The 25,967-nt window shown below is 40.7% G+C and overlaps 1 protein-coding gene across 5 annotated transcripts in view; it reads left to right on the top strand.

The window, feature by feature from the left end:
• Window positions 1-6,218, top strand: part of LOC147628144 (ranBP2-type zinc finger protein At1g67325-like) — a 57,139-nt gene extending 50,921 nt beyond the window's left edge. For 3 of the 5 annotated variants that reach the window (XM_086813179.1, XM_086813180.1, XM_086813178.1), the window contains one exon: window positions 4,046-6,218. In XM_086813179.1, coding sequence (XP_086669305.1) covers window positions 4,046-4,305 — 260 coding nt within the window. In that variant the 3' untranslated portion in view covers window positions 4,306-6,218. The remainder of the gene's footprint in view (window positions 1-4,045) is intronic. The other 2 variants (XM_086813181.1, XM_086813182.1) reach the window with 1 other exon arrangement.
• Window positions 6,219-25,967: the final 19,749 nt, after the last annotated feature.

The raw sequence follows: 25,967 nt of genomic DNA on the forward strand, positions 1-25,967 counted from the left end.
TCTTCAAATACCCTAATTTGATGGTGCCCCGTTCTCTCGAATCAATCTTTGAGAAGTATCATGCTCCACAAAGTCAATCAATGAGATCATCTATTCTAGGTAAAGGATATCTTATTTAAAAGATCCTTTGATTAATTAGTTAAAAATCAAGCAGCCAAAGGCTAGAGCCCTCAAAAGAGGTGAAGAGAATAGCTGGGGAAGGTGGTTCCCTCCATGGTTGGCCGCTCTTCGAGGGAAACTACCTCATACAGTGTAGGGGTTGTTGTTGGTGGTGGTGGTGGTGGTGGGGGGGGGGGAGGGGGTGCAAACAAGAGGCCGGTAATGCCAAGTGACCTCATCGTCCCTATCAGTGAAAAAGGGGCCCAGCGCCATGTGCAAAAAATCCTCTGGTTGCTTGCGCATGTGACCCCGCGGGCGGGGGGGGGGATCCCTTAATAACGGGCCTGCCTTATATGCCATGCAACAATGTTGTCGATGATCTCCGATCTCAAACAAGTTCTTGGAGACGAGGTCTATGAAGACAGGTCGGGAGTAGGAACTGCATCTATCTTGCAATAGGACAGTTGGAGAGCATGCCCTCCTGCTGCCACCTTGTAGTAGGGCAGGGCCAGTCTCTATCACCTAGGCTACTGCCCCTAGGTGATAATGTGCAGAGCAGACCTCACCATCGTGTAGAGGCGAAGAATCGTCTTCCTAACTTGTTGCTTTTTTTGAGACAGTCCCAAAGGCAATGCCATTGTGAGTCCAAGGAGTGGTCACAATGCACACACTATGCTGGCTGTCCTGTGGCCAACCAAGTGCTGATCGCGAGGTTATGGTGGGCTAGCCAACTGCCACAAGAAGAATGGGATCTTCCTTGGCCAAAAGCTGTCCCCCAAACGCATCCAAAAATCTCGGAGGAAGGGGGAGGAAATGCCATGGGAGATCCAATGGTCTATTGCTGCTGGGGTATCATCTATCACATGCTTTGAACCTTCCGTTCCATTCTCGTCTCGGATAAACAAGAAATCAATCTTTAAGCAATCACTTTCTTCCGTTCCAATCTTACAATGGAATAGAGAAGAGATTGCTAATAGTGCTTATTTGCAGAAATGATAAAGGAGAGAGGAGAGAGAGAGAGAGATAGCACACAACACACCTGATTGGGTCCCAATGGGCCCCTACCTGTTGCCAGGTGTATTTGCTTATGTATTGCAAGATGTAAATGAAGTAAAAGATTGACTTACTGGCTGTCCACTAAACAATGAACTGAATGGAACGTTTGTTTTGGGGCTGAATATACCCTGTTGCTGCAGCGCTCTGGCCGGCCTGTATGCTGCGTTTTCTGGCTGCTGTAGGCTGCGCGGCTTATGTGCTGTGTTTTCCTCCAGAGATGGCCTTCTTGGTGAGCCGCATTTTAGGGTTATGGGCTGTCTGGACAGCCTTTTATGCTCTCCTTCAGATGATGAAGATATGGTTGATCTCTATGTTCCCCTTATGCAAGCTATTCAAGGGTCAATTGCCTCTTCATGCTTGGGTTGACCCTTGAGCTCACAGGTTGCAAGATGCTTTATGTCCTTGGCTTCCTTCATCTTTGCAATTCAAACCAACTTGTTGATCCTCGGATCATTCATTTCTCTCCCATTCAAAGTTGATTCCATGACTTCAGTGGTTGACGTCTCAAAGGTTTCAACCATTTGTTGTGAAGAACAACCAGTCAAGAACGAAGTACTCGTATCTATCAATGCTTCATATATCTTCCTACTTGAATAGGAATTAACATCATCATGAAATCGTACGTTGCACTGAAGAATACACCAAAGATTATCACAGTCTTCTTTACAAAACATTTCAACAGTTTCCAAAGTTGAGCATATATAACTATGATCACCCATTACAATTGGATGATTAACGAAAGAAGACATTTCATTTACTGGAAGAGTAAGACTGCCATACAAAGTAAAATTCTTCTCATTGTGTTAAAAAGTAGTTATATGATGTACACAGTCAGTATTTACATTGGGGTGATTGTGGAAAACCGCTCTTTGCTCAGCAATACATCTTTAGTATCAAGGTGTAAAATAAGAAAACGTAGCTCCTCCTCATAGTCTTGAATCTTCAAAGTAAGATGTAAAACTTTTCTTTGCCAAAACTTTGTCTCGCCTTGCACCAAGTTCACTACATATCAGTGGTCACTCGACACGACCAGAATACGGAGTTTCTGGATGAGAGAGCGTCAATAAAATTGTGAGTATTCCCATCATGAAATAATATATGCATAGGGGTTTCCATGACTTCACTTGACACTCAGATTAAGTTATGAGGACGAAACACCACTATGTTCGGACAACAGTTCTCACAATTTGTATTGCAAAGATAGACATCAATACTAGAAATAGGAGGATTATCTCGAACAGGTCGTAACTGAATTAAGTGTGTGTGTGCTTGCACTGGCTTGCCACCACTTCCACCACCACCAGTTTTTTTGTTTATAGGACAAGCATATGCAAAGTGACCTAGTCTGACATTTGAAAGCATGATTCCTTCACCACATGGACCTAAGAGGCTGTAGTAGAATTGGATTGAGGTCTCGTTCTGGCTTTAATTGCTCTCAAACTGAGACTTGCCCGCTAGTCCTTTGGGCGGCTGCTGCTCGGTGGTTCTTTTTAACCTTTATTTTCTTCTCCTCTCGTCCAGTTCGTTGTTCCATATAGCTGGGCTGTGGCTCATTGTTATGGGAGTTTCTCTGTGGGACTTGGACCTTGGGAGATGGGCTTCCCAAGGACCCAAGCGTTGGTTAGCCCATTGGCTAGTTGCATCAGTGACAATCCTGAGGACTGGGGATGCGTGGTATGGGACAATTGTTTTGAGGGTGCGGACTAGACTGGGTCTCTAGCTCGGGGGTGACTTGCTTTCTGCTATTTAGAGGATTTTCTGTTGATACCCACTCCCATTCTCCCAAATCCCACTGAAGGTATTTGATAGAGTTTCCTCCAGGCTGGATACTTGAGTCTTGAGTCTGGACTTTAGTCCGTGAAGGGCCCAAGCTGTAGGCACCAGGCTGCATGTCTATGATTCTATTCATTATTTTAAGTCTTTTCATGACTTCTATGTTTTGTACAACACTCTAGTATAAAATAAGCATCATATATAGTTTTTTTGGGAGTTGGTACACACTCCCTATATGACCCTGTACAAAACACATTTCGTAAAAGTGGCAAGACGTATGAAAGGTTTCATAAAATGCCTGGCAACTATTGCCGTAGCCAATCAGTGGGGACCTTACAGACATGACATATCTGGTACTTGTGAAGTTAGATGATTGCCCCACTGTCCTGTAGGTACATTTCATGTGCACGCATGCACGGACACGTACATATAGTTTTTTTGGGAGTTGGTACACCCTCCCTATATGATCCTGTACGAAACGTGTTTCGTAAAAGTGGCAAGACGTATGAAAGGTTTTATGAAATGTGTTTCATGAAATGCCTGGCAACTATTGCCGTAGCCAATCAGTGGGGACCTTACAGACATGAGATATCTGGTACTCGTGACGTTAGATGATTGCCCCACTGTTTTGTAGGTACGTTTCATGTGTACGCATGCACGGACACGCACAAGCGTGCACATGAAACGTACCTACAGGACAGTGGGGCAATCATCTGGGAAGTTTGGATGCATGCACACGCATGCACGTGCGTGCGTGTACGTGAAACACACCTACAGAATGGGGCCAATCATCTGGGAAGTTGGTTTGGCCAGGCCGGACAGCAGGATCAGGAGGCAGGACAAGTCAGGCAGCACTACTGGCTCAAGCAGCAGAAATGGCTGGTTGGGCTTAATAAAAGTGGTCATGGACCTGATTGAGCAGGCCGATCATCACAGCGAGGGTGTAAATGGACCTATAAATAGGTGAGCTCCCCTCCTCCCCTCCTCACTTAATCATCAGACCATTGAGCGGCCTCCTTTGGTTGGGCAGGCAGAAAGGGCTGGCTTTTTTAAAAAGAGAGGGGGGGGGGAAGTTGTTTTAGCGTGCCCTGCTGCTTAACTTGTCTGGATTTTGCAGACACCACACCTCCGGATGGTAGTTGGAGTTGTGACAAATGTGGAAACGTTAACTATCCCTTTCGGACAAAGTGCAACCGCAGGAGCTGTGGGGCTGAGAAACCAGCTGAAGCAAAAGATTCACCGAAGTCAACACCACCCTCAGATCAGGTTCGTAAACAATTAATTGTGATGATTGGTAGTATAGGTCTAACAGGTAAAGAGCTAATCAATGGAGGTATGTGGACAAATGCAGTTTCTTTAGGTTGTTTTTGCTCATAAGGTAGGAAAGCCTCATCTGTCTTTGAGCACCTTAGGTTGTGGTTTGTTTGTGGCGCATTGGGATTGTGAATTGATGTGTATACCGCTGCGGCTGTTCCAGTGAGTGCTCCCTTTGCATTCTTGAGGATGGAGGTCCCGAGTCGCCGTCAACATTGTTGTGGGTTTGCAGTTAGTCAAGGTGTCAGGTTGTGGCCTGGTATTCCGTCTGGTTCTCAGCTGTCATTGTCTCGTCGAGTTTGGTTCTCAGCAGTACTTGTCCATTTTCCGAATGGATCGGTTCGCAGTAAGTTGTTCGAGGAGTATCAGTCGTCAAGTCTGTGGTGTCGGTGGGACCCGATTCTACTTCATCTATAGGGTGTGGTGGTCTTTTCTTTGGTGATAGCTATGGGAAAACTTACAAGACTACACTGGATGAGTAGAGAGAGACCTTAGGTTTCCACATTTTTTTTCATGCAAGCTCGAGATCCAATTTTTGGAGAACTAGCTTGTCTTGTCTAGGTTTGGTGTGAAGCCCCACGTGTGTGTGGTAACTGGTTTGCTTGAAAAGGTCTGTGCCTTTGGACTTGCATTGCTTGAATGAAAGCTTGATTGTATGGCACTTCAATTTCTTTGTGTTTGGGTTCTTGCTGCTTTTAATCCAGCTTGTCTCTGTCTGGATCTGGTGGGAGTCTGGCTTGGGTAAAAACACCGGACACAGTGTACTCATGAGTAAAGCTGCTACAAGTCTGTCACGTGCATTGTTACTGTCTCGATCGATATCTGTCTTCGATTTTGTTGCCTCGGCTGTCTTCAAGGAATGAGTGGAAGCGGGCCATGGTCTTGAGTAAAGCTGCTACAAGTCTTAGTCATGTGCATTGTTATTGTCTTGATTGATATTTGTCTTCGTTTTTGTTGCCTTGGCTGCCACGGTCTTGCATAGAGTCCAGTGCACCTATTCTGGGACATGACCGCAGTGATCTTGTCATTGACATACAGCTCAAGGCTGTCACCCTGAGCATTTTTTGGCTTTTGGCTGCTGCACATTGCACAAGGCTACTTGACACTCCCAATTGCTAGTCAATTTTTGGCCTGCCCTGCAAGATTTTGTGTTGAGTTGGAACAAAAGTCCTTGACTTACATGCTGCCACTGACAGAAGTTCCCAACTTCCCAATTCCCCCCTTCTTTCTATTTCTCTTTCATATTATGGGTCCACAGTGTCTTCTTTAAATGCGTCCAAGTTCTTCTTTCTCATTGGCCATTTATTCTGTGTTTCTTGTGGGGCCCACCCACTCTTCTTCTGCGTGCTGTGAAATCCGTGTGTTTTTGTGTGTCTCTCCCCAGATCTCTACAGGTTATGGTTATCCTTATTTTGTTGCTTATTGATGTTCTTATACTTTTTCCTCTAGTCAATGCTCATGTGTTCCACCACCTGACGTGCGGGGTTTGCTAGGATCGGAATTTGTTTTGGGTCTCAGTTTACAAAAATAACTTACTTAGTAGTTTTGATGTAGTGTGCACATGGTGACATTGTTGGGACACTCTAGATGACGTTTTTTCAATAAACCTCAATCTAGAGTACTTGCTCATAGTTGATGGCTTACTAGGATTTAGAACTTTGTAACTTCGGTTATACAATCACTTGCTCCATGGGTCAAAGTTTATCAAAAAGTTCTGTGCTGTTTTAAAAGGAAAAAAAACACTTAGTGTACCACAAGGATGTCCAATGCCACCTTAGAAGGCAAGTGAAACATCGTTGATAGTGGTTGTGCTATCAAAGCTTAGCTTGAAGTCTAAGCGTATTTTTCTCTAAGGTGATGTGTTTGATATTGGCTAATTCAAATGAAACGACATTATTGAACATGCATTCCTAAAACATACAGTAAAACTTGTGTTACGTTGATCTCTTTAGTATGATGCCATCCAGTTTTGAAAGGTGACAATAGCCTGTCTTGTGAACATGAATGACTTCTAGCGTGGAGTGGTAAACTTGTTAAAATGAGCTACACTATGCCTATCTGGGTCTTGTGCACTTTGACGTTCCTAGTAATGTTTTTAATGTGGAGGTTGCATAAGCCTAAGAGCAAGGCATGGTGTGAGCCATTGGACTCGCACATGCGCATCTCTCTCTCTCTCTCTCTCACACACACACACACCCAACACACACCCGCACACCAACATACACGTGCACATGCATGCACATACGAACATAATTTTTGTCAAGCTCAAACTACCAGTCGGTATGCCATTTCAATTCTTGTTAAACATCTACAATGGTACATAGAGCTTATACCGATATTCCTCTTGTGAGTGTATCCATTGATTTTGTCTGTTATGTAGCTTAGCAAAAAAGGACTTGTCCTTAGTTGTATGTATCGTTTAAAATATGACCAAACAATTCATGGCAAAGTTCTATAACAGTGGAGCCTGCACTTTCTTCAATGTCGTCACCATTTGAAAGGTCTGAGTGCAGTAAAGTACTTGATTGGTACATGATTAACGTATCGAATCAAACCATGCACACGCTTTATATAGAAAGAGTGCACATGCTTACATACAAATATGAAAGTGTAATAAAATATACATGGTAATTGAGTTAGTGCCCTCCTGAATCGATCATGTACACGTTATTATAAAAGAGAGACGTACCGAATTAACCATGCACATGCTTACATAAACATATGCAAGCGCGCACACACGTTTACATACATAAATGTGCACAAGTGTGAATGCACACATTCTAAAAAATATCAATTCAAAGGAATACAATAAGGGGGGTAGGGAACAATTTTAAGTGTATGCTTTGTACCAATTATTCCACTCCAACACACATTCATATGAGACTCTAGTACCTTTTGTAATCCATTATCATATCATTATTTACTCATTTGCCATAAAAATGAACCTTGGATCAAGTAAGTTTTGTTAGTTTATTATTCATGGCAACAACCGAAAACCTGAAGTTAAATGACAAATTAGATCCTAAAGTTAAACTGTTCTAAGACATTTACCATTTCACGAATATATTCATGGTTAAGTTAGTACTTTGACTATTTTGGTATGCCTACTAGATTGTAAACAAGCTACTCTCTTTTTTTGTAGAATATATTGGCAACTCTTTCACTTCCTCTTCTTCTTGACTCTAGGCCTTCTTGTTGATGTCCGACCTCCACAACAATCTCACTACATTTCTCAATCACTAGCACCACTTGCCCTCTCATGCACTTCACTTGTTGGCCACTCTAAACTGCTCTAATAAGACATTTGGCATGGTTAAGTTAGTCCTTTGACTATTCTGGTATGCCTCCTAGATTGTAAACAAGCTATTCTCTTTTTTTTGTAGTCCTTTGACTATTTTGGTATGCCTCCTAGATTGTAAAGAAGCTATTCACTTTTTCTGTAGAATATATTGGCAACTCTTGCACTTACGCTTCTTGGCTCTAGGCCTTCTTGTTGATGTTCAACCTTCACAACAATCTCACTACATCTTTATCTCAATCACTAGCACCACTTGCCCTCTCATGCACTTCACTTGTTGGCCACCCTAAATTAATGTTTTGAATCAATTGAAGCTCCCCATTGCCTCCAAACTGTCTTGTTACTATCCATTTGGTGTCCCACACTATATCCCTTGTGGGTTCCCTACAATCTTCCCTTCAACATTCACTCCTTTGCTCCTGTACACAAGAAACATACAGTCAGTTCCTAGAAGTAAGACATTTGAAACAATGGCCAAGATACAAGCATGGTATAAGCAATAAAGTTGCAGCAACTTGAGGCCTCCATACGTGAGGCAATAGAATGAAATAAACACGAAAACTAACTTTTAGGGAAACAGACATGTTTGAGTGTATATGTTTATATCACTTACATGAGCATTATGTAAAAAAAGACTTAGCTACAAGCGTGGTATGAACTCAATAAAAGCATTATCTCAACTATGTACTAGATACAAGCATGAGAGAAGCAATAAAGTTACATCTTTCATGGTAGTAGTGCCCTCAATATGTGATGTAGAAGGATGAACTTCGTTTTTGGCAAAGTAATGTTTTTGAGCACTTTTAGTTGAAGAATCCTTTGCAAGTTTAAGTGTTATTGCATTTTTATGACTGCATAAAGGCTTTGGTGGACCCCTTCACTTAGACTAAAGTATATATGTTTAGATCATCAACAGCAACATTATTTCTACTCGGTAAATGGATCATACAAGGAGCTATTGTAATCAAAACTCTTTGATCCAAGTAACATGAAATTGGACTAATGATAGGTACCTTAATTTGTTTTCTTTTTATCTCTTTATTGCAAATTTTAATGTGCACACACTCATGGTAGTAGTGCCCTCAATATGTGATGTAGAAGGATGAACTTGGTTTTTGATAAGAGTAATGTTTTTGAGCACTTTTAGTTGAAGAATCCTTTGCAAGTAAGTGTTATTGGATTTTTATGACTACATAAAGGCTTTGGTGAACCACTTCACTTAGACTAAAGTAAATATGTTTAGATCATCAATAGCAACATTATTTCTACTCGGTCAATGGATCATACAAGGAGCTATTGTAATCAAAACCCTTCGATGCAAGTAACATGGAACTCGACTAATGATAGGTACCTTCATCGGTTTTCTCTTTTTCTCTCTTTATTGCAAATTTAAATGTGCACACATTCAAACAAAAATCTATGTTATCATGTATAGTTTGGGCGGATAACGAGTGTGAAATGCTTTTAATTAGTGCGAGAAACCTTAATGTTTGTAAAAAACAAGAAACAGATTAAGTAAAACAAGAAACAGATTAAGTAGTGGATGACAATTGGGCTAATTAACTAATGTCTTATATGCCGTCACCGTTGGTCCTCTTGCACCAAATGAATCTTCTCGGGAGCTTAGTACCTTTACAACCAGCCTCTCTTCTGTGCGTCAGAGGTGCTTTGCCCGGATCACTTCCAGTTGCCACCCTCTTGCGAGGAGGAGCGCCGCTACTAGCCCCTGATATGGAATGAGTCCCTCAGGAGGCCACTTCCTTTGGACATGTTCTCATATCTCCTGGGTCATATCAACTGTGGCCTAGCCCAGACAGTCGGCTCCTGGGTGCGCTTTCGTTAGCTATCCCTCCATCAAAAGGAGAGGCAGGAATGGTGCTCATCTCAACCTCGATATTGCCTTGCCATTCCTTTAGAGTGGCACACTTCAATAACTCTGCCTCTCAATTTGGTGTGTGGGTTGCCTCTTTCTCCTGGCACGGTGATCTTCGGTATCCAGGAGTATTCCCCCCTCTAGCCTTTGTAGTTGGTGACGAAGGCTTGCTCAGACCTTACGAAGGAGGACAACCCACCTACCCACAACGGGTGAGGAACGTGGAATTCCAGAATCTCTGGTGGCACATTGACCCCTAGTGCAAAAGTGCCCCAAACTCCAACAAGTGCACAAGAAGGCTACGCAGTGTTGTTGCATCCTTTGCATATCCTTGTGAGGCGCTCCCATCACCCCTGAAAAGGTATGTAGATGTATGCCCCTATCGGGCATTAATTAATTATTGATAAGCCTCCCCTCCTGCTCCTCCTTAGTCCTACGTCTTCTCCATCGCCCTACCCTTGCCCACCCTCCTCCTCCACCTACCCTCTCCTCCTCTCCTTGGCGATTCACTCCATACCCACATCGTCATGCTCTTGTGCTACCCCAACGTCGGGTCTCCTTACAAATGGGGCGAGAGAGAGAGAGAGAGAGAGAGAGAGAGAGAGAGCGCTAGCTTTTGACACAGAGGGTCTCGGGCTAGACATCTGAATTGCCATGCCTCGGGGAGCATCGGGCTGGACGTCTGTGGAAGCAATGTGTTGGCAGGCAGAGTCGGGCATCCAAAAACCAAAACGTGTTTAGGTATAGTCCCAATGCTTCATGCTGGACCGTGATCGAGGAAGCAAGGATGGCCGAGATCTAAGAAGTGAGTCAACTGAAGGGCAAATACTTTTACGATTATATACTCTCCGCACCCACCTTCACGGCCCATGCATTCTAGTGAAAAAGTAGAGAGATATATACTTTTACACTAAGAGCGTGACATTGTTAAGAGTGCGGAAAGCAGTTGGAGCAGGTGAGATTGTTAATTGGCCGTGGCGATTAGCGGGCTTGCAACACCAACTAGAGATTGGCCATCGGTGGTGAACTGCAACTGACACCCAGCTTAGTAATGGTCGCTTCATTCACAATCCTTTATCCAAATCAAGCAGCCCTAAGTACACCTTACATATACTTAGCCTCTTCTAAAGCTATTCACCTTTCTTAACCACATTTGACCTTACATAAAGATACCTAATCGCATTCCACTAACCAGCTAACATTCAACTCCTACTGCAGTTCACTAGCCTTTTCATCCTTAGACATAACCAACACGTTAATTACATTCACCTATCATTAATTTAGTTAGTAACATATTGACATCATTAATTTAACATATTAACATCATTCATTTGCTTATCCTCATCCTCCTCAAGTAGTCCACTTATCCCATTTAACTAACTTAGTCACAATAGTTTTATTTAAACCTTCACCTATAGTAAAATCTCACTCATTTTCACCCAGCCCATTCAATGTTCTGACCTTATTCAACTTACTACCCTATTTAACTCTACTAATCCACACTATTTTAGTTCGCATGATTGAATTTCATTCACATGTAGATCATTCCTCTAGGGGTATGGCTAAAAATAGCACAAAACTATGGTAACTCTTGAAATAATTGATGGATCAGGATGAATTCCCGTACAAAAAATAAATGCGACTGATAAATTGTTATAGATAGCTAGAGGCAATGTGCATAAGGGAAATAAATGGATTTGGAAAATGATTCCTCCAATGCACCACTACCAACGAAACCTAAACAATAATATATAACTTTGGCCATCTTAGGTGTGGTGGATAAAGACCCAATGTTGACGGTTAAAGTTATAACATTATATTAAAAGTGGGTCCATCCTCATTTGGAAAGGATTTTCTAGTCCTCATGTTTAATAAGGGAAAATTCAACCAAAATTGCATAGCTTTGACATTCTTGTTTTGTGTCTATCTAATTCTTGATTCCCACCCATTCTTAGAAGACCATAGCTCAAGACTGTAATGGTATTTTTGTTATTGTGGCAAGAATAGGGTTTAAACTAAAGATTATGAGCAAGCGTTAAATATTGAGTCATTCACTTGACCATAGAACCAAAGAGGTTGGTGCTACACGGCAGGGGTCAGTACCATGGGTGACACTTCTTTGATGGGAACGGAATTGCCTAGTGCCACCATGCTTGTACTTGGTATTGCCTCTTATTGTTTGGTGCTGAGGGGATCTTTTGACCTCTTTGAGGTGGTGTTAGCTCTTGAGTAGAGGTAGCCACTATACTCCATTCTTTCTTAGGCTTTGGGGGTGCTATCGAAGGCATGGCTTTAGGTCATTCTCTCCATCTCATTTTTAGTAGTTGATGGAGCCTTTGACGTGGTTAAAGAGTCTTAGAGAGCTAAACAATTGAAGAGGGTTTGATGTTTTTTTAGAGGCTCAGGGTGCGTTTCACGTTTGGGCCCTAAATGTAGGGATTCCTTTCATAGAAACCATGAGCTCCTACGAGCAACTTGTGAAAATAAAGTGGAATATTGGTTGCTTGGATGGGTCATCGTGCTTGACTTTCTTCGACTAAGGAGGTTGAGGTGTAGATGGCATCGTTTTCAGGACCCATATAGAAGGGTTCCCTTCATAGAATCATTGAGCTTCTAACATCTCGACAACAATCCAATAGGTCTTAGGTTGTGGGTAGCCTTCTTTTTCTTATAGACAAGAGAGAGGAAACAAAGTATAGCCATCCCGGGATAAGACTCTCTCTTATACCAAGCTAATTTTCAAGTTCTTGATGGAATTGGAGATTCCTACAGCCATTTGGTGGGCACTTTTAAACAAGTTTGTATAGCACAGAAAATGTGATCAATCCTAGAACAGTCTGTACAAGCACAAATAGAGTGATCGTTCCAAGAACAAAGTCTGTATATAGTGTAGAAAGGGTGATCACCCTAGAACAAAGATAGATGCTTTTGGCTTAACCTTGGAAAGCAACACTTTGCTCTGGTTTTAAATGTTAGAAGATTCACAAAAGAAACCATCAAATATCTCGAGCTAGTGTTTACAATGGGATTGTTCAAAACAACTGTCAAGCATAGCTCTATAACATAATTATATCAATTCAAGTATCATCCTTGAACATAAAATAGTGAGAGAACACATCAATCGTCTGGAAGAACTTGAACAACAGGTGTCCAAATGAGGAAAAAGCGTGCCAAACTAATCCATTTTTATTTTTTTGGAAGGATTGAGGAGCAAGAAGTAACTACATGACACGCTATATGCAAAGAGGCATCGAACACTAGTGGAGTGTTGCTTGGATGCAGTGTTGCGAAAGATATAGCGAATGCTTTGATTAAAGGACTTAAAGGGTGCAACTCCAAGAGAGACTGGCCATCTTCATTTGGCTCTTAACGAGCTCCTAGATGAGAAATGATGTGGTGTGGTGTTTGTAGAAATGATGTGGTGTGGTGTTTGTAGAAGCAACCACACATCTTATGAATGTCTAGCTCTAAGAGTAAGAGGGAACAAGGGTGTGCATATTGGAGGAGATATGAAAATCACGAATCATTTAATTGCTACCACATCTAGAGGATGATGAGAATGGCAAGAGTGCCAACACTACTAGCACCTCCTCAGCCATTAGCCTTGCTAGCACCATCTCTTAGTGTGAACATGAGTTCAATTATTCTTAGGAATCCTTATAGACATGGAGATTCCACCTTTAGAATTATTGTCTCAACCAGTCCCACCAAGAATAACTCGTGTGAGGCTAGTCGGAGACTGCGCCAATCATAGATGAACATCCTAACTGTTAACCCATTTCTAGGGTTACCAAGAGCTACTACCATTATCTTATATATCAAGGCGTCAAGGTAGATACACCAAAATGTCATACATTCAAGATATGAAGAAATGACGTCCAAATCTATAGCTTGGACGGGCGCTCGTAATGATCCTATGTAATACTTATGGCAATTTCTGCTTCAAGAGCGTGTGGTAGTAAGCTAGGATGAAGTCCTAAGTGATAGTCGAGACTGAGCCAATCATAGATGAACATCCTAACTATTAACCCATTTCTAGGGTTAACAAGAGTTACTACCATTATCTTATGTCAAGGAGTCAAGGTAGATACACTAAAAGGGCATACATTCAAGATATGAAGAAATGGCGTCTAAATCTATAGCTTGGACGGGTGCCCGTAACATGGTCCTATGTAATACTTATGGTAATTTTCGCTTCAAGAGCGTGGTAGTAAGTTAGGATGAAGTCCTAAGTGATATACTTCATGGATATATTATGAGAGTAGTCATTGTAATAGCATTAGGCCTCTTATGAGCCTAAAGTGCATGGCTGGCCACAGTTTGAGTGAGTTATGGCCATGTATATAAGTAAATTTCTCTCATAATACAGGAGACTCTTCCATTGTGCAATAGAGTCTGGCTCTCGCTAATCTCTCTCCCTAATGCATGCTAGTGAGTGTGTGTGAGTGAAGTGAGGTGAAAGGAGGGACGAGTATCTGTAGTGCAATGCGGCGGTGTGACAACGCTTTTGCAGGAGGTGCAATGGAGTTGCTTCTCAAGGAGTTGTAGAGCTTGGAGACCTTAAGGGTTACGAGCTCAACGATCCTTATGACAGTTGCGGTTCACAACGTAATCTCTTGTTGGATGTGTTTCAAGGGGGATTAGGATAAGCCATTAACATTTTTGGAGTCGATACCGAGGAGCCATCCCTTGGTTTTTTCCATCGCTTTTCTCTAATCTACTCATTATCCATTGTCCATTGTCTTGATTAATGGTTTCCCATGAAGACCATGTGGATTTGATAGTGATTTGTGTGATTTGGTATAGAATAGCTCTTTTTTTTTGTTTTGGTAAAGAATATTTTTTGACTTAATTTTAGCTTAAATTATTATTTTTATTGTTGTTAATGTGGTTTTTAATGCTCCTAGGGCTTGTACATAGAGTGTATTAGGCTTAGTTTGCATTCATCATTACATTAAACAATGCAATAGAATGTAATTTTTTTGTGAATGTTAGCTCTCTTTAGAATTAAACATAAAACTAGAATCATTAATTTTAGGTTAAATTGTGTGTTTTTTGTTAGAATTATATGCATTAGAGTGTTAGTAAGCATTAGGACTAGCTTAATAATTAAAAAAATTTCTCAAAATATTAAAAATCCTTGAAATCGACTAATCTCTCTTAATAGACTGATCTTTGTCATTAAGGGTGATTAATCTTATTCAAGAGGTAAAAAATTTAGAAAATGTGTTTTTTGGAGTCTAATTTGGTCATGTAAGTAGTCGAAATTAGTGTTTTTGAGTGTTTTGAGAGCATCTAGATGCATCAAAATACCTAATTACATCAATTTGAGAAATTGGACTGTCTTTTACTTAATTTTATCTTAAGACAAGATACCAAAATTAAGAGCTTAATTAATCTCTTATTTTAGATTAATTTACACATTAGTTGATGCACGTAGCTTAGCAATCCCTTGCTCTATCCAATGATGTGCTCAATTGTGTGAATTAATTAATGATTAAGAGTTAATTAGAGTCCTTGATTAGTCTAAAAGAGAAAGATTAGTGAAAGAAATAATATTTGATTAATTTTTAATCACTTTTTTACATGGCTCATTAAGGCTAATGAGATGATGCCAATGAGTTGTGAAATTATCCATTTTGGGAGTCATTTATGAAGGGTGTAAGAGGGTGTCATAAAAAGGTTAACTTTTTTGATTCCCACTTGCCTTTTGGGAAAATGCCCATATCTTCTTAATTTAAAATTCAAAAATATTCCCTCCCAAAATAAGAAAATTCAAATTTCTCTCTAGACAAAAATATAAATAAAATCCGCATGAGCCACATTGCTCACGCCGCGAACCATTTCTGCACTCACGCCTTAAGGGTTCACGTCCTAGGGGTTCGCACCCAAAAAAAACCTCGTGAGCCACATGTCTTTCGGTTTACGCCTTAAGCGTATCATGAATTAAGGTATCTCTCACGAATTAAGCATCTCATGAATTAAGGTGTCTCATGCCCTAAGGCCTCTACGAAAAAAATATTTGATAAAATCGTGAAGCCCGCTTCACGTCGTGAACTGCACCACCCTGCTAGTTCACATTGTGAGAGGTGTTTGTTGGCAAAAAAAAAGGACTCTGGAAAACAGCCTTGTTTGGAGACTTGTATCTCCTAAACACCATGAATCCGATGAATGCGCTCTAGTTCTCATCCGAAAGCCGATATCGAGCTTTTCGAAATTGGTCTTGACCGTTCGAGGGCAAAATCAATCGTTTTGGCCTCTGACCAAGAGCCTCAAAATTCAACCCAAAAATCGAGGCAAAAACGGTCCTTAAAGCATTGAAAATCGTCCAAAACAGTGCGAAAACGATTTTGGACCATATTCGGGCTACTTTTTAAGAGTCTAAATGATAAAATGATGAAAAACTCAGAGAAACAAAGTTATAGTACTCAAAAAATTTTACAACCCTCATACAGAGTTTTTCCAAATTCTTTTTGGAACACGTTAAAAAACGAGCTACAACACAGAAAAAATCTCCTCGGAAAAAAATTTTCATTTGTAGACAGTGATGGAAAATAGGTTTTAAGACCTCCTCTTCCATCTAGGATGCTTTCATCATGCACTTTTTTCGAAAAAATATCTCTGGTCGTTCACGTGTGCATGTAGCGTCAGCTAATTTGGGCAAACAGACACTCGTTTGACCCAATGAAGGGTACGCCATGCCTCGTGAGGCTTAACAGGTTGTCATAAATCTTAAAAAGTAAAAAAAAAAAAAACCGTGTGCTTGCTCATTAAAGGAGCAATTAATAATGTCAAGATATGGCATGGCAACGATAGAGAGATTGCCAGGGTTCACACATGGACTGAACCCAATGGTTGGCATCTTCGAGCCACTAAGATCTATGCCCCAGCTGCAACTTCTAATACCATTTGCCATGCCGACAAGCGTGTCACTGGGTTTTACACCCTGTGTCACTTCAATTCCAATGGGCTTTGGTCCTTTACCTAACATTCCCACTCCTAAATGCCCACGCCTTGGATAATCTAGGAAGAGGGGTTGCCTAAGGACTACATGAGGTCCTACCCACATTACTAGGGTACACACGGCCTTAGTGACATACAAAAACACAGTCGTAAAAATTTCCAAAATCATGGGCAAATATGATGGAACAACTGATCCTATTCAATTCATTCAAATGTTTGAATAGAGATGTGAAGCCTTTGGAAATCCAAACTGCCTCACTCAAGGTAAATGCGTTAAACCTATACTTCGTGGGAAAGGCTAGTTGATGCTTCATCACATTGATGTCGACGATCAAGACAAAATTCAAAACCTTGAAAATAGCTTTTATCCACGACTTTTCAAGATAAGGTGATCAGTGGAGTGCAGCAAAAGAACTCTATTCAATTGAGTAGAAACATAACGAAACCATTCGGGATTTTTTCCTTCGGATAAAACTCTTGGACTCACGATGTGAGCCATGGGATTTCAACTAAATGATGCACAATTGAAGAGATGTTTCATGATGGGCTTAATGAATAACACCTTACACAACTTGGTCATTGTATCCAACCCGGAAACATTCCATCAATGTTGTAAAGAAGCAATACGGTTAGATGACAACATGATGAAAGATGATCATGATACGAGATGTTCTTCATCTAAACCAAGTGAAGCAATGGCTAAAGAATGATCGATCTTGGAATTGTCATTACTTGAATTCTATGCAACCTTGCTTAAAGGCTTTCAACCGACATCTCTAATAGAGGATGAAATCCTTCAAAACCAAACATCCTTAATGCCTCTCCAAGTGATGAGTGAAATGCCTTGTGTTCAGGGCAATCACTACGACCATCCCAATCCCCATTGTGTTTACAAGGCACCTGTTTTTCTGTACTACATATATTGTAAAACCTTTGGTCATGATACTACCTAGTGTCCCAATTCATCAACAATTGACTCAAAACCTCCATCTTCTGTGCACCAAACAGAAACAGTCGAAAGGGTAGAAACTGCTCATGAAGCAGTTAAGCAAACATTTTAGTGTTTCTATTGTCGTGGACCACCACAAAGTGGCAAATTGCATAATTTGGAATACTTCCATGTCCATAGTCCTTGACACTTTGTAATCCATATGTGAACAATGTGGCATCGATCACCTATTCCAAGATTGGTGAAGGTGAGTTTCTTCACTGCAACCTGTCTTACAAAATACAACTCTTAACAGCTTAAGTATGCAAAATGGAAAATTATCCAAGGTACCCTAAAAGGACAAGGGGCAATAAACTATTGAAACCAAAGCTGAAATAAAGGAAAGAGAAAAGGTGCCTGTGGAGGAAATAAATCCAAAAGAGATAATAGCTACACATGATGTAGAAGCATCCACCTCAAAGGCTACCGCACAAACCACAACACCCATATGTGCGACACATAATACAAAATCTCGAAAGAAAATTCGTTCTCGTCGCATGGGTAAACATAATGAAAACCTGACAATCCAACAAAAGTATCAAGATCAAACAAGTTCTAGTATGGCGCTAAGTGAGGATGAAACAAGTTCTGATTCGGCACTAGGTGCACCTCTCACAGACCAATCAAGAAACTAGAACCCGCCCAACCACCCTAAACTGAAAATCACGATCACATAATATATACGAAATGTGAAAAGAAAGCTCAAGAGAGCATGCTTAGCATTGTTGAGTGTCATACAGGATCATTGATTGTGATTGAACCTCATAATGCCAATCCTAAAAAAGCAACCAAAATACAAAACCCGGAGGAGTATCGCTTCCCCTTTCAGAGGAAGATGTACTCTCTATATAAGAGTCAATAGAGACAGATTACACGAATTATACAGTTGAAAAAGCACGCGAGGAATTCGATAATTCCCTTATGAAATTAAAGCAGTCTCTCAAATCCTCATTTTGGAGGAGTGCTCTTCTCTCATGGTGGTGAAGCCAGCATAGCGTTAGCACTTGCACCTTTAAAAACGGTTAAACATGAGTTATAAAAAGACATCAAGAGCTACATAGAACGTGATTGTATGGATTCACAAGTTTCCAAATAGACCTCAGTTAGAATTGTCAGGAGGACCGAGTGTACCATTGTACACATTGGATACTATTGAAAAAGATGAGAGCTAAAAAGAGGATGAAAGTGAATGGAAATATGAAACTGAAACGGGATGTGAAGTTGAAACAAAAACTAAAACATCCATGGTTCCACTTGAAGATTCTATCATGGTATAGATGGATTTCTCTATAGGCAAGGATGTTAAGCGCAAATGCGTGTTGATTAGCCCTCGAGCTAGTCATAACATCATGGCAATAGACACTTGGGTGTCATTGGGGTAACCTAAACTCATCCCTAAAGACAATGGTCTTGTAAGAGGAGCCAATGGACAAAACATTGAAGTTCGAGGTTACTTTAGCCATGCTACTCAAACAATCGGTGGAGATGTGGAATTTAGATTCCATGTTACCCCCCAGATCCCCTTGAGTATGATGTAGTCCTTTGGTGGAACTTGGATACGTGACTCGTTGTATTCACTTTATGAATCCATGCAAACAGTCACCTTGAACACTCATTTAGACACTCGTGTAGGCATTGTGCAATTGCTCTTTCGGGAGGAAGAGACCTTGGAGGAGCTAGAACTTCCAACACATCTTACTGAGAATATCCCAAGAATTATGGTTGGATTGGAACTTTCCAATAAAATCACCACAATTCAAGTACAACTTTATCCAACACGAGAGCAGAATCTCATGACCCTCGAATTATGGGATTTGTTAGGTCAACCAACACTCAAGGCTTATCCTGAAAGAATTCCATTTACACAAGATTTGAACATGCCATGTCTGGGGTACTTTAAACATACAATGTATATTGAAACTAACACCCTTACTTGTAAGTTTTTTTGTGGTTGAGTATGTGTTGGAAGTAGATTTGATCTTGGGGCATAAATGGACTATTGTTGCTAGCGATAGGTTATCCATGATGCTCAATGACACAAAGTTGATAATACCATACTGCTAAGAAAAGGATCCAACCCTAATGGATTTCTATGATGCTGAACGCAAAAGTTACAATCCTCTTTCATGAAAGCCCCTCTACACAATGACCTACCATCATCTGCCTTAATGACTGACTCCGATAAAGTATCTAGTCCTTCAACTCCATCCTCCAATGAAGTTCAATGCCAAAACCTTGCAATCAATAGCAATTCTTGAAAAAGTTCTCCACATGCAAGCATCTATTTCTAACAAGGAACTTAAAGGAAAAGCCTCGGAGCCAATGCCTCTTCATTGACAAACCTCACCAAAGGAGACGACAATATGCTCAAAAGCCTCATCTACTTTGCAAGAGACTCGAACTTTATCGTCAACAATGCCCATGAGTCTCAAATCTGCAGTCTTAGTGCCAACCAATGTAAAGGAGGGCCTAAAACCTTCCACTTCCACCAAAAAGAAAAATCCACCAAGACAACACAAATCAAGGTATCTTAATGGTATTAAAATATGGGTTGAGAAGCAGCTACTTGTAGCTCAAGGCTATCACGAAGGTGCCAATCAAATCTGGGTGCCTCGACAGTCAAAGCCTCTTCCTCAACATGGCATTCAGAGGCTAAGAAAAAGAAGAGTATTCCATAACAACGTCCCCAAAAGCCTATGCAAGTTCCTCAAAGACTCTCCAAGAGTCAACAAGTGTGGGTACCAAAAAGATTATTTCAAGCACAAGAGTACTACAAAGGAAATACCAAAGCTTGGGTTCCCAACAAGCACATTCAAGGTTCCATTCCCACCTCTGCAATGGAAACTTATGAGCGCATCAAAGATAAACTTGTTATTTATGCTCTTTCCACCCCTCTGGATGTGAAGCATAAATGCAGAAGCTATGCGAAAGACATAAGAACCTATTCTCTCAAAAGAAAGAGTAGACACAAGAACCTATTGCTCGCAAGGTGGTAACTAAAAAATAAAATAAAAAACACAAACACAAGGGAGTCACACATATGGCCTCCCTAAAAGTGGTAGAATATCACAAACAACTCCCAAGGATCTTCAATACCCATTCCATTTTTGTTAAGCTTATAGCTGACTATTATTTTCGCTAAGTTAATGTAGCACATGAGTACATATCCATACTCATGCACTGGATGACATTTGCACCAAAGCCTCGCCCACAACTAATCGCTTGGAACTTTCTTTCAAATTGCAAACCTCTCCAAAAAAAAATCTTCACAACACAATGATCTATAATCCTTAGCCTCGCAAGTCGACGTTATTCTTTGAAGTTTTGTCAAATGAGTGGCTACTTCAACAAAAAGCAGCAGCTTAATAAGAGTCTATTTGAATCAATTCTTCTACTTCATATATATCTGCTTCATTAGAGCACTTAAATATACATAAAAGCATAAAGAGCACATGGGAAGAAGCATGTAGGAACATGTCCTACTCAACAACATTTGACAAGAATCCTGCCACACAAAGGGACATTGTCGAAGGCCAATTTCTTTAAATGATGAATGTCGCTTCAATGAATCAAATGAAGAACTTAGAAACACAATCTAATTCTGATGATTTTGACTACGTTCCTCTGGATTCTTCCTTTTCTTCTCCCCCAACATTAACATCTCTTAGCTTCCCTACAAACACAAATCACATGTAACTTAGCTTATGATTGCCAAAAACAAAGTGAGCCAAAAAAAACTATGCTCATAAAAATATAAAAACTGTAATCATTTGCAAAACCCTCCCCCCCCAAACCCATTAGGAATTCCCAATAAACCACTAAACTTTTCATTTACTAACTAGCCCTTCTTATTCCTTCCAGAGGAACAAAATACCATTGAATGTCAATCAACATCAAAGCCATCTACAAGCATGTCAATTCTCCCCACAAAAAGGTCTTCAACGCGATCACGAGGATGCGATCGCCCATCACGAAGGGGGGAATGTTAACCCATTTCAAGGGTTAACAATAGATACTACCATTATCTTATATCAAGGAGTCAAGGTAGATACACCAAAAGGTCATACATTCAAGATATAAAACATTGGCATCCAAATCTAAAATTTGGATGGGCGCCCGTAATGGTCCTATGTAATACTTATGGTGATTTCCACTTCAAGAGCATGTGGTAGTAAGTTAGGATGAAGTCCTAAGTGATGTACTTCATGGATATATTATGAGAGTAGTCATTGTAATAGGATTATGCCTCTTATAAACCTAAAGTGCCTGTCTAGCCATAGTTTAAGTGAACACTTATGGCCATGTATATAAGTGAGTGTGAACACTTATGGCCATGTATATAAGTGAATTTCTCTGATAATATAGGAGACTCTCCCATTGTACAATAGAGTTTGGATCTTGCTAATTCTCTTGCTAATCTCTCTCCCCAATGTAGTGAGTGTGTGTGAGTGAAGTGAGGTGAGAGGAGGGATGAGTACCCGTAGTGCAACGCAGTGGTGTGACAACGCTCGTAGGAGGCGTGGTGGAATTTCTTCTCAAGGAGTTGTAGAGCTTGGAGACCTCAAGGGTTATGAGCTTGGCCATTGAAAAGATCCACATGATAGTTGCAATTCACAAGGTAGTCTCTTGTTGGATGTGTTTCAAGGTGGGTTAGGGTGAGCCATTAACATCCTAACCCACCAAATTTCTATGTAGAATAACCAAACTTAGCGGTTCCACCAAGGAGTAAGCACCAAATGGCTCAACCAAGATATTTAATGCTTGAAACACACCAAGTGACAACGTTAATGTAAATAACATTAGGAGCCTACCAAGGAAGGGATACCAATGCACCAAGGTAAGTTCCCTCCATATGCTACAAATGTCAAGGCCCTCACAGAGTGATTGATTGTCCAATGAGATCCATCTTAGAAGGCTACAACAGCTTACCCCCCTCCACTAGATAGATGGTGATGTATGAAGTGTGGCATTAATCATTTGATGAGTGACTGCATCCAAAGAATACATCATTGCTTGCCAGTGGGTTGGGTATTGTTAGTGTGACGTCTCGTCGTCTTATGTTCAAATGAAGAAAAGAAGGTTCCATTGTAGGTTGTGTGACAAGGGCTCAAGCCAAGCATTTGCAAGATCAGGCAGCCTTGCCCATGACATCCTCTGCATTAAAATCCCCTAAGATAAAAAAAGGAAAAAGAAGAAGCAGGGATCCTAAGAAAGGAAAGAAACCATCATTACCGAGTGAGCCACAAATTGAATTAATCAAACCAAGGAGTTTGTAGATTCCCAAGGGAAATAAACAAAAGAGAAGGATACACAGGACCTTCCATTAGGCGAAATATGGACTCTCATTTTTTTCCCTTAAGGATTTCACACCTCCTCTCTCTAGTAAAATGAGCTCATGGTGAATTTTTTACAAATCAAATCTAAAGTTAGCAGAGATTGCGCATTTAGAATTCGAGACCTTTCCAATGATATATAGCATGATGGGCGATTTTGCATATTCAAGAAATCTCCAAATTGGTGATGACATGGAATGAGAATAATTCTCTATGCCCCTATGACTATCACAATGGTTAAATACTTAACAAGGAAACTAGCAGCTTGGGATGAAGTCCATCAATGGATGAAAAATCAACCCAAGCTATCAGGGGATTTAGATGGGATCGACTAGGAAAATGTCGAAAACCCATGAAATTTGTACATGTCAGTGTAGTGGGTATGTATCTTGAAGGTGATGACATGAATGCCACCATTCCAATCAAATTGTATGCTAGTAAGGTCACAATTGTGATCTTAGATAGGGGAGATAGGGGAGCAGGAGTGTGCATAGCCACCAAAGACATGTGACAAAGATGGGGAAGAAATCCCCTTAAACCTTCAGAGATTATCCTTAAATTAGCTAATGGTAGGCCTCCACCGTCATTGATGATGAAGGAACGCCATCCATCCATGGGGAGCGATTGACGTCCAATTTTGTCATCCCTGGGCGACCGTCCTTCCTAATTAATGGGAAGTATTACCTCCTCCTCTCCCACATTCAAAAACTCTACAATTTTAGGGAGGATTACTGTCTTGCTATAATAGCAGACAGTTGTGAAGCTGCGTCCGATGTTCTCGATGTAGAGAATGAGCATAAGGATGAATTTTTCGCATTGGACACGGAAGTGACATAAAACTTGATAGAGGCCCCATAAGCAATGTCCTTGTGCTTTAAAAAAGCCAAGGAGAATGAAGCTTCTCTTCCTTCAGAGAGGAAGAATTTCAAGCCCTTCAGTAGGATATGGGCATTTTTGAGTTTGGCAAGGAACTTCCTGCCAAACTTGACCAAGAAAACGAAGAGGGCTCCATCAACCTTTGGGATGCAGCCAAGTTGGAGGAGGATGAGAACCAAAAGGTAAATTATTGCTTAAGTTTGTTTGGTTTGATTCTTATTGCTTTAGTTTGCTTGGTTTAATTCTTAGTGCTTTAGTTTGCTTGGTTTAATTCTTATTGCTTCAGTTTGTTTGAATTATTTCTTACTTCAGTTTGTTTGAATTATTTCTTACTTTAGTTTGTTCCCTCTTGGTTCTTTGTCAATGCAGAGAGAGCTTGACGACGCCGATGGATTTCTTGGTGGACGAGGCGGTGTTGGTCGTACAGGAGTTGGGCAAGAAGCCGCTCTTGCACACTACGTCTCTTCTATCGACAAAAATATATTTATTATATATCATAGTAGCAAGTACTCCAGGGATGCAGAGATTCCACTCCTTTTACTGAAAGCCCTATCTAGGTATACAGGGTATGCATTTATACCTTATAATATACATAAATTCATGCTTATATATAGAAGTGTGCAGCCTGTCGTATCTTTGGATACGGCCTTGGTTTTTGGCCTTCTCGAGCAGATTATTTCCTATCTTATTCAAGCTATGCCCTAGGTGCAGGAGTGGAGGATGTAAATTCATTCAAGGGCTATAGTCGTAAGAGGTTTTTGCATTATAGAGGGAAAATGCCTACCGAAGAGGGGGAGCAAGAAGAGAAGAGACTCAAGAGCAATTAGCTCTTTTCATTGTAAATATTTTCACTTCGTAAATCTTCAATATAATGGAATGGTGCAATTATTTTTTATTTTCAAGTCAAAAAGCTTTACAACTTTCTTCTAAATGTTGTCTATTTCCTAAGTTAAAATGTTTACAACTTTATTCAAAATACTTTCAACTTCAAAGTGCTGTTTCTACTTCCAAATTCTTCCTATGCGTCTTCGTGAAGATCTCCATGCTGTATGACATATTGGTCCTGTGCCAGCTTTCCACTTTATGCGCAAAAGTGTATCTGTAAAACCAGTTAAACATCTCCTTGAGATAATTTGTATGAGTCTTCCCTTGTCCATATGTCGGGTGTTTTTAAAATATACTCCTCCAGCTCGATAGTGAGATTTCTCCATTTCCTTGTGTGCTCCACATGTCCAGAGAACCATACTCATTCATGAAGTATGCACCATGAGCATAAAGAATGTGCTACACAAAAATAAAGACAGAGTCAGTAGTTATTCATACTTATTTCTTAATATCCAGTAGGAAGGAGCAAATGTGTTTACCATGCAGTGCGTAATGTTGGTTTCACCCCTTATATCAACCATGAACTTCGTAAAATTAGAAAGCTCGTCTTGAAATTTTTATCGCTCCTCTCTGTGTGGTTGTCCTGCTTTTGGTCAAAAGTTTCACCATCTTATTGAAGTCCGACCAAACCTTCTCACATAGAATTACAAGGCTTGAATTGGTGCAGTCAAATGTTGTACATTTGCATAAATTCTTCCACATTTGCATAAATTCTTCCAAGGCTTGGTTGAGTCCTTTGCATTTTCTGGCTTCTCCAGAAAACGTCTTGCTTTATTTCCACTCATGGACACTTGTTGTGCAACCTCATGATTCATACCAGAGGTCTTTTTGTTAACAGTAATCTACACATTACCACCATGGCACCCAATTGAGTTGAGTAGTTGCTCTACTTTATGTTGAGATATCGAGCTCATCTAGTGAGGTGGTGGACACTGATGACCCGCCTGGGAGATAGGCCCCACGCTTACACCACTGGCATGGTTGGTGAGATCATGGGTGATATACGGCCAGTGGGATGACAGGCTATGTGACAGCCATTCTAGAGACTACCATAGTTATAGCGCCAGCTCATTTAGTTGGATTCACACTATAGAGAACCCTAGTATGTATTTGGTTGAGTACCTTTCATATTGTGTGTACTCTTAGCTTTGTATATGGTGTGTTCTCTATTAGGGTTTTGTGAGTGTGTGTGTGCTTTTGCAAGAGCTCAAGCTCTCTTCTCCCCTGCATCTTTTCATGGTATCAGAGCCTGGTTCATGCTAAGGGCTGAGCTACAAGCAAGAGAAGCACATGAAGCGGTACAAGGGTAAGAGCTTCAACTACTCTTCCCTATTTGTGTTGGCGACTACACCCTTGTCGGGAGCTCTATGGGAGAGGCACCTGAAACGATCTCTGATTGAGGAGCTTTCTTTGCGGGAGTAAAGCTATAGGGCAACTATACAGTCCTATCGAATAGAATTTTTGGGCCGAAAACGCGTTTCGGGCGCTTCAGGACCTCCGTTTTTCAGA

Source organism: Cibotium barometz, chromosome 19 (genome assembly GCF_041138505.1).
Source record: "Cibotium barometz isolate CiBa-2024 chromosome 19, ASM4113850v1, whole genome shotgun sequence".
Classification (NCBI taxonomy): domain Eukaryota; kingdom Viridiplantae; phylum Streptophyta; class Polypodiopsida; order Cyatheales; family Cibotiaceae; genus Cibotium; species Cibotium barometz.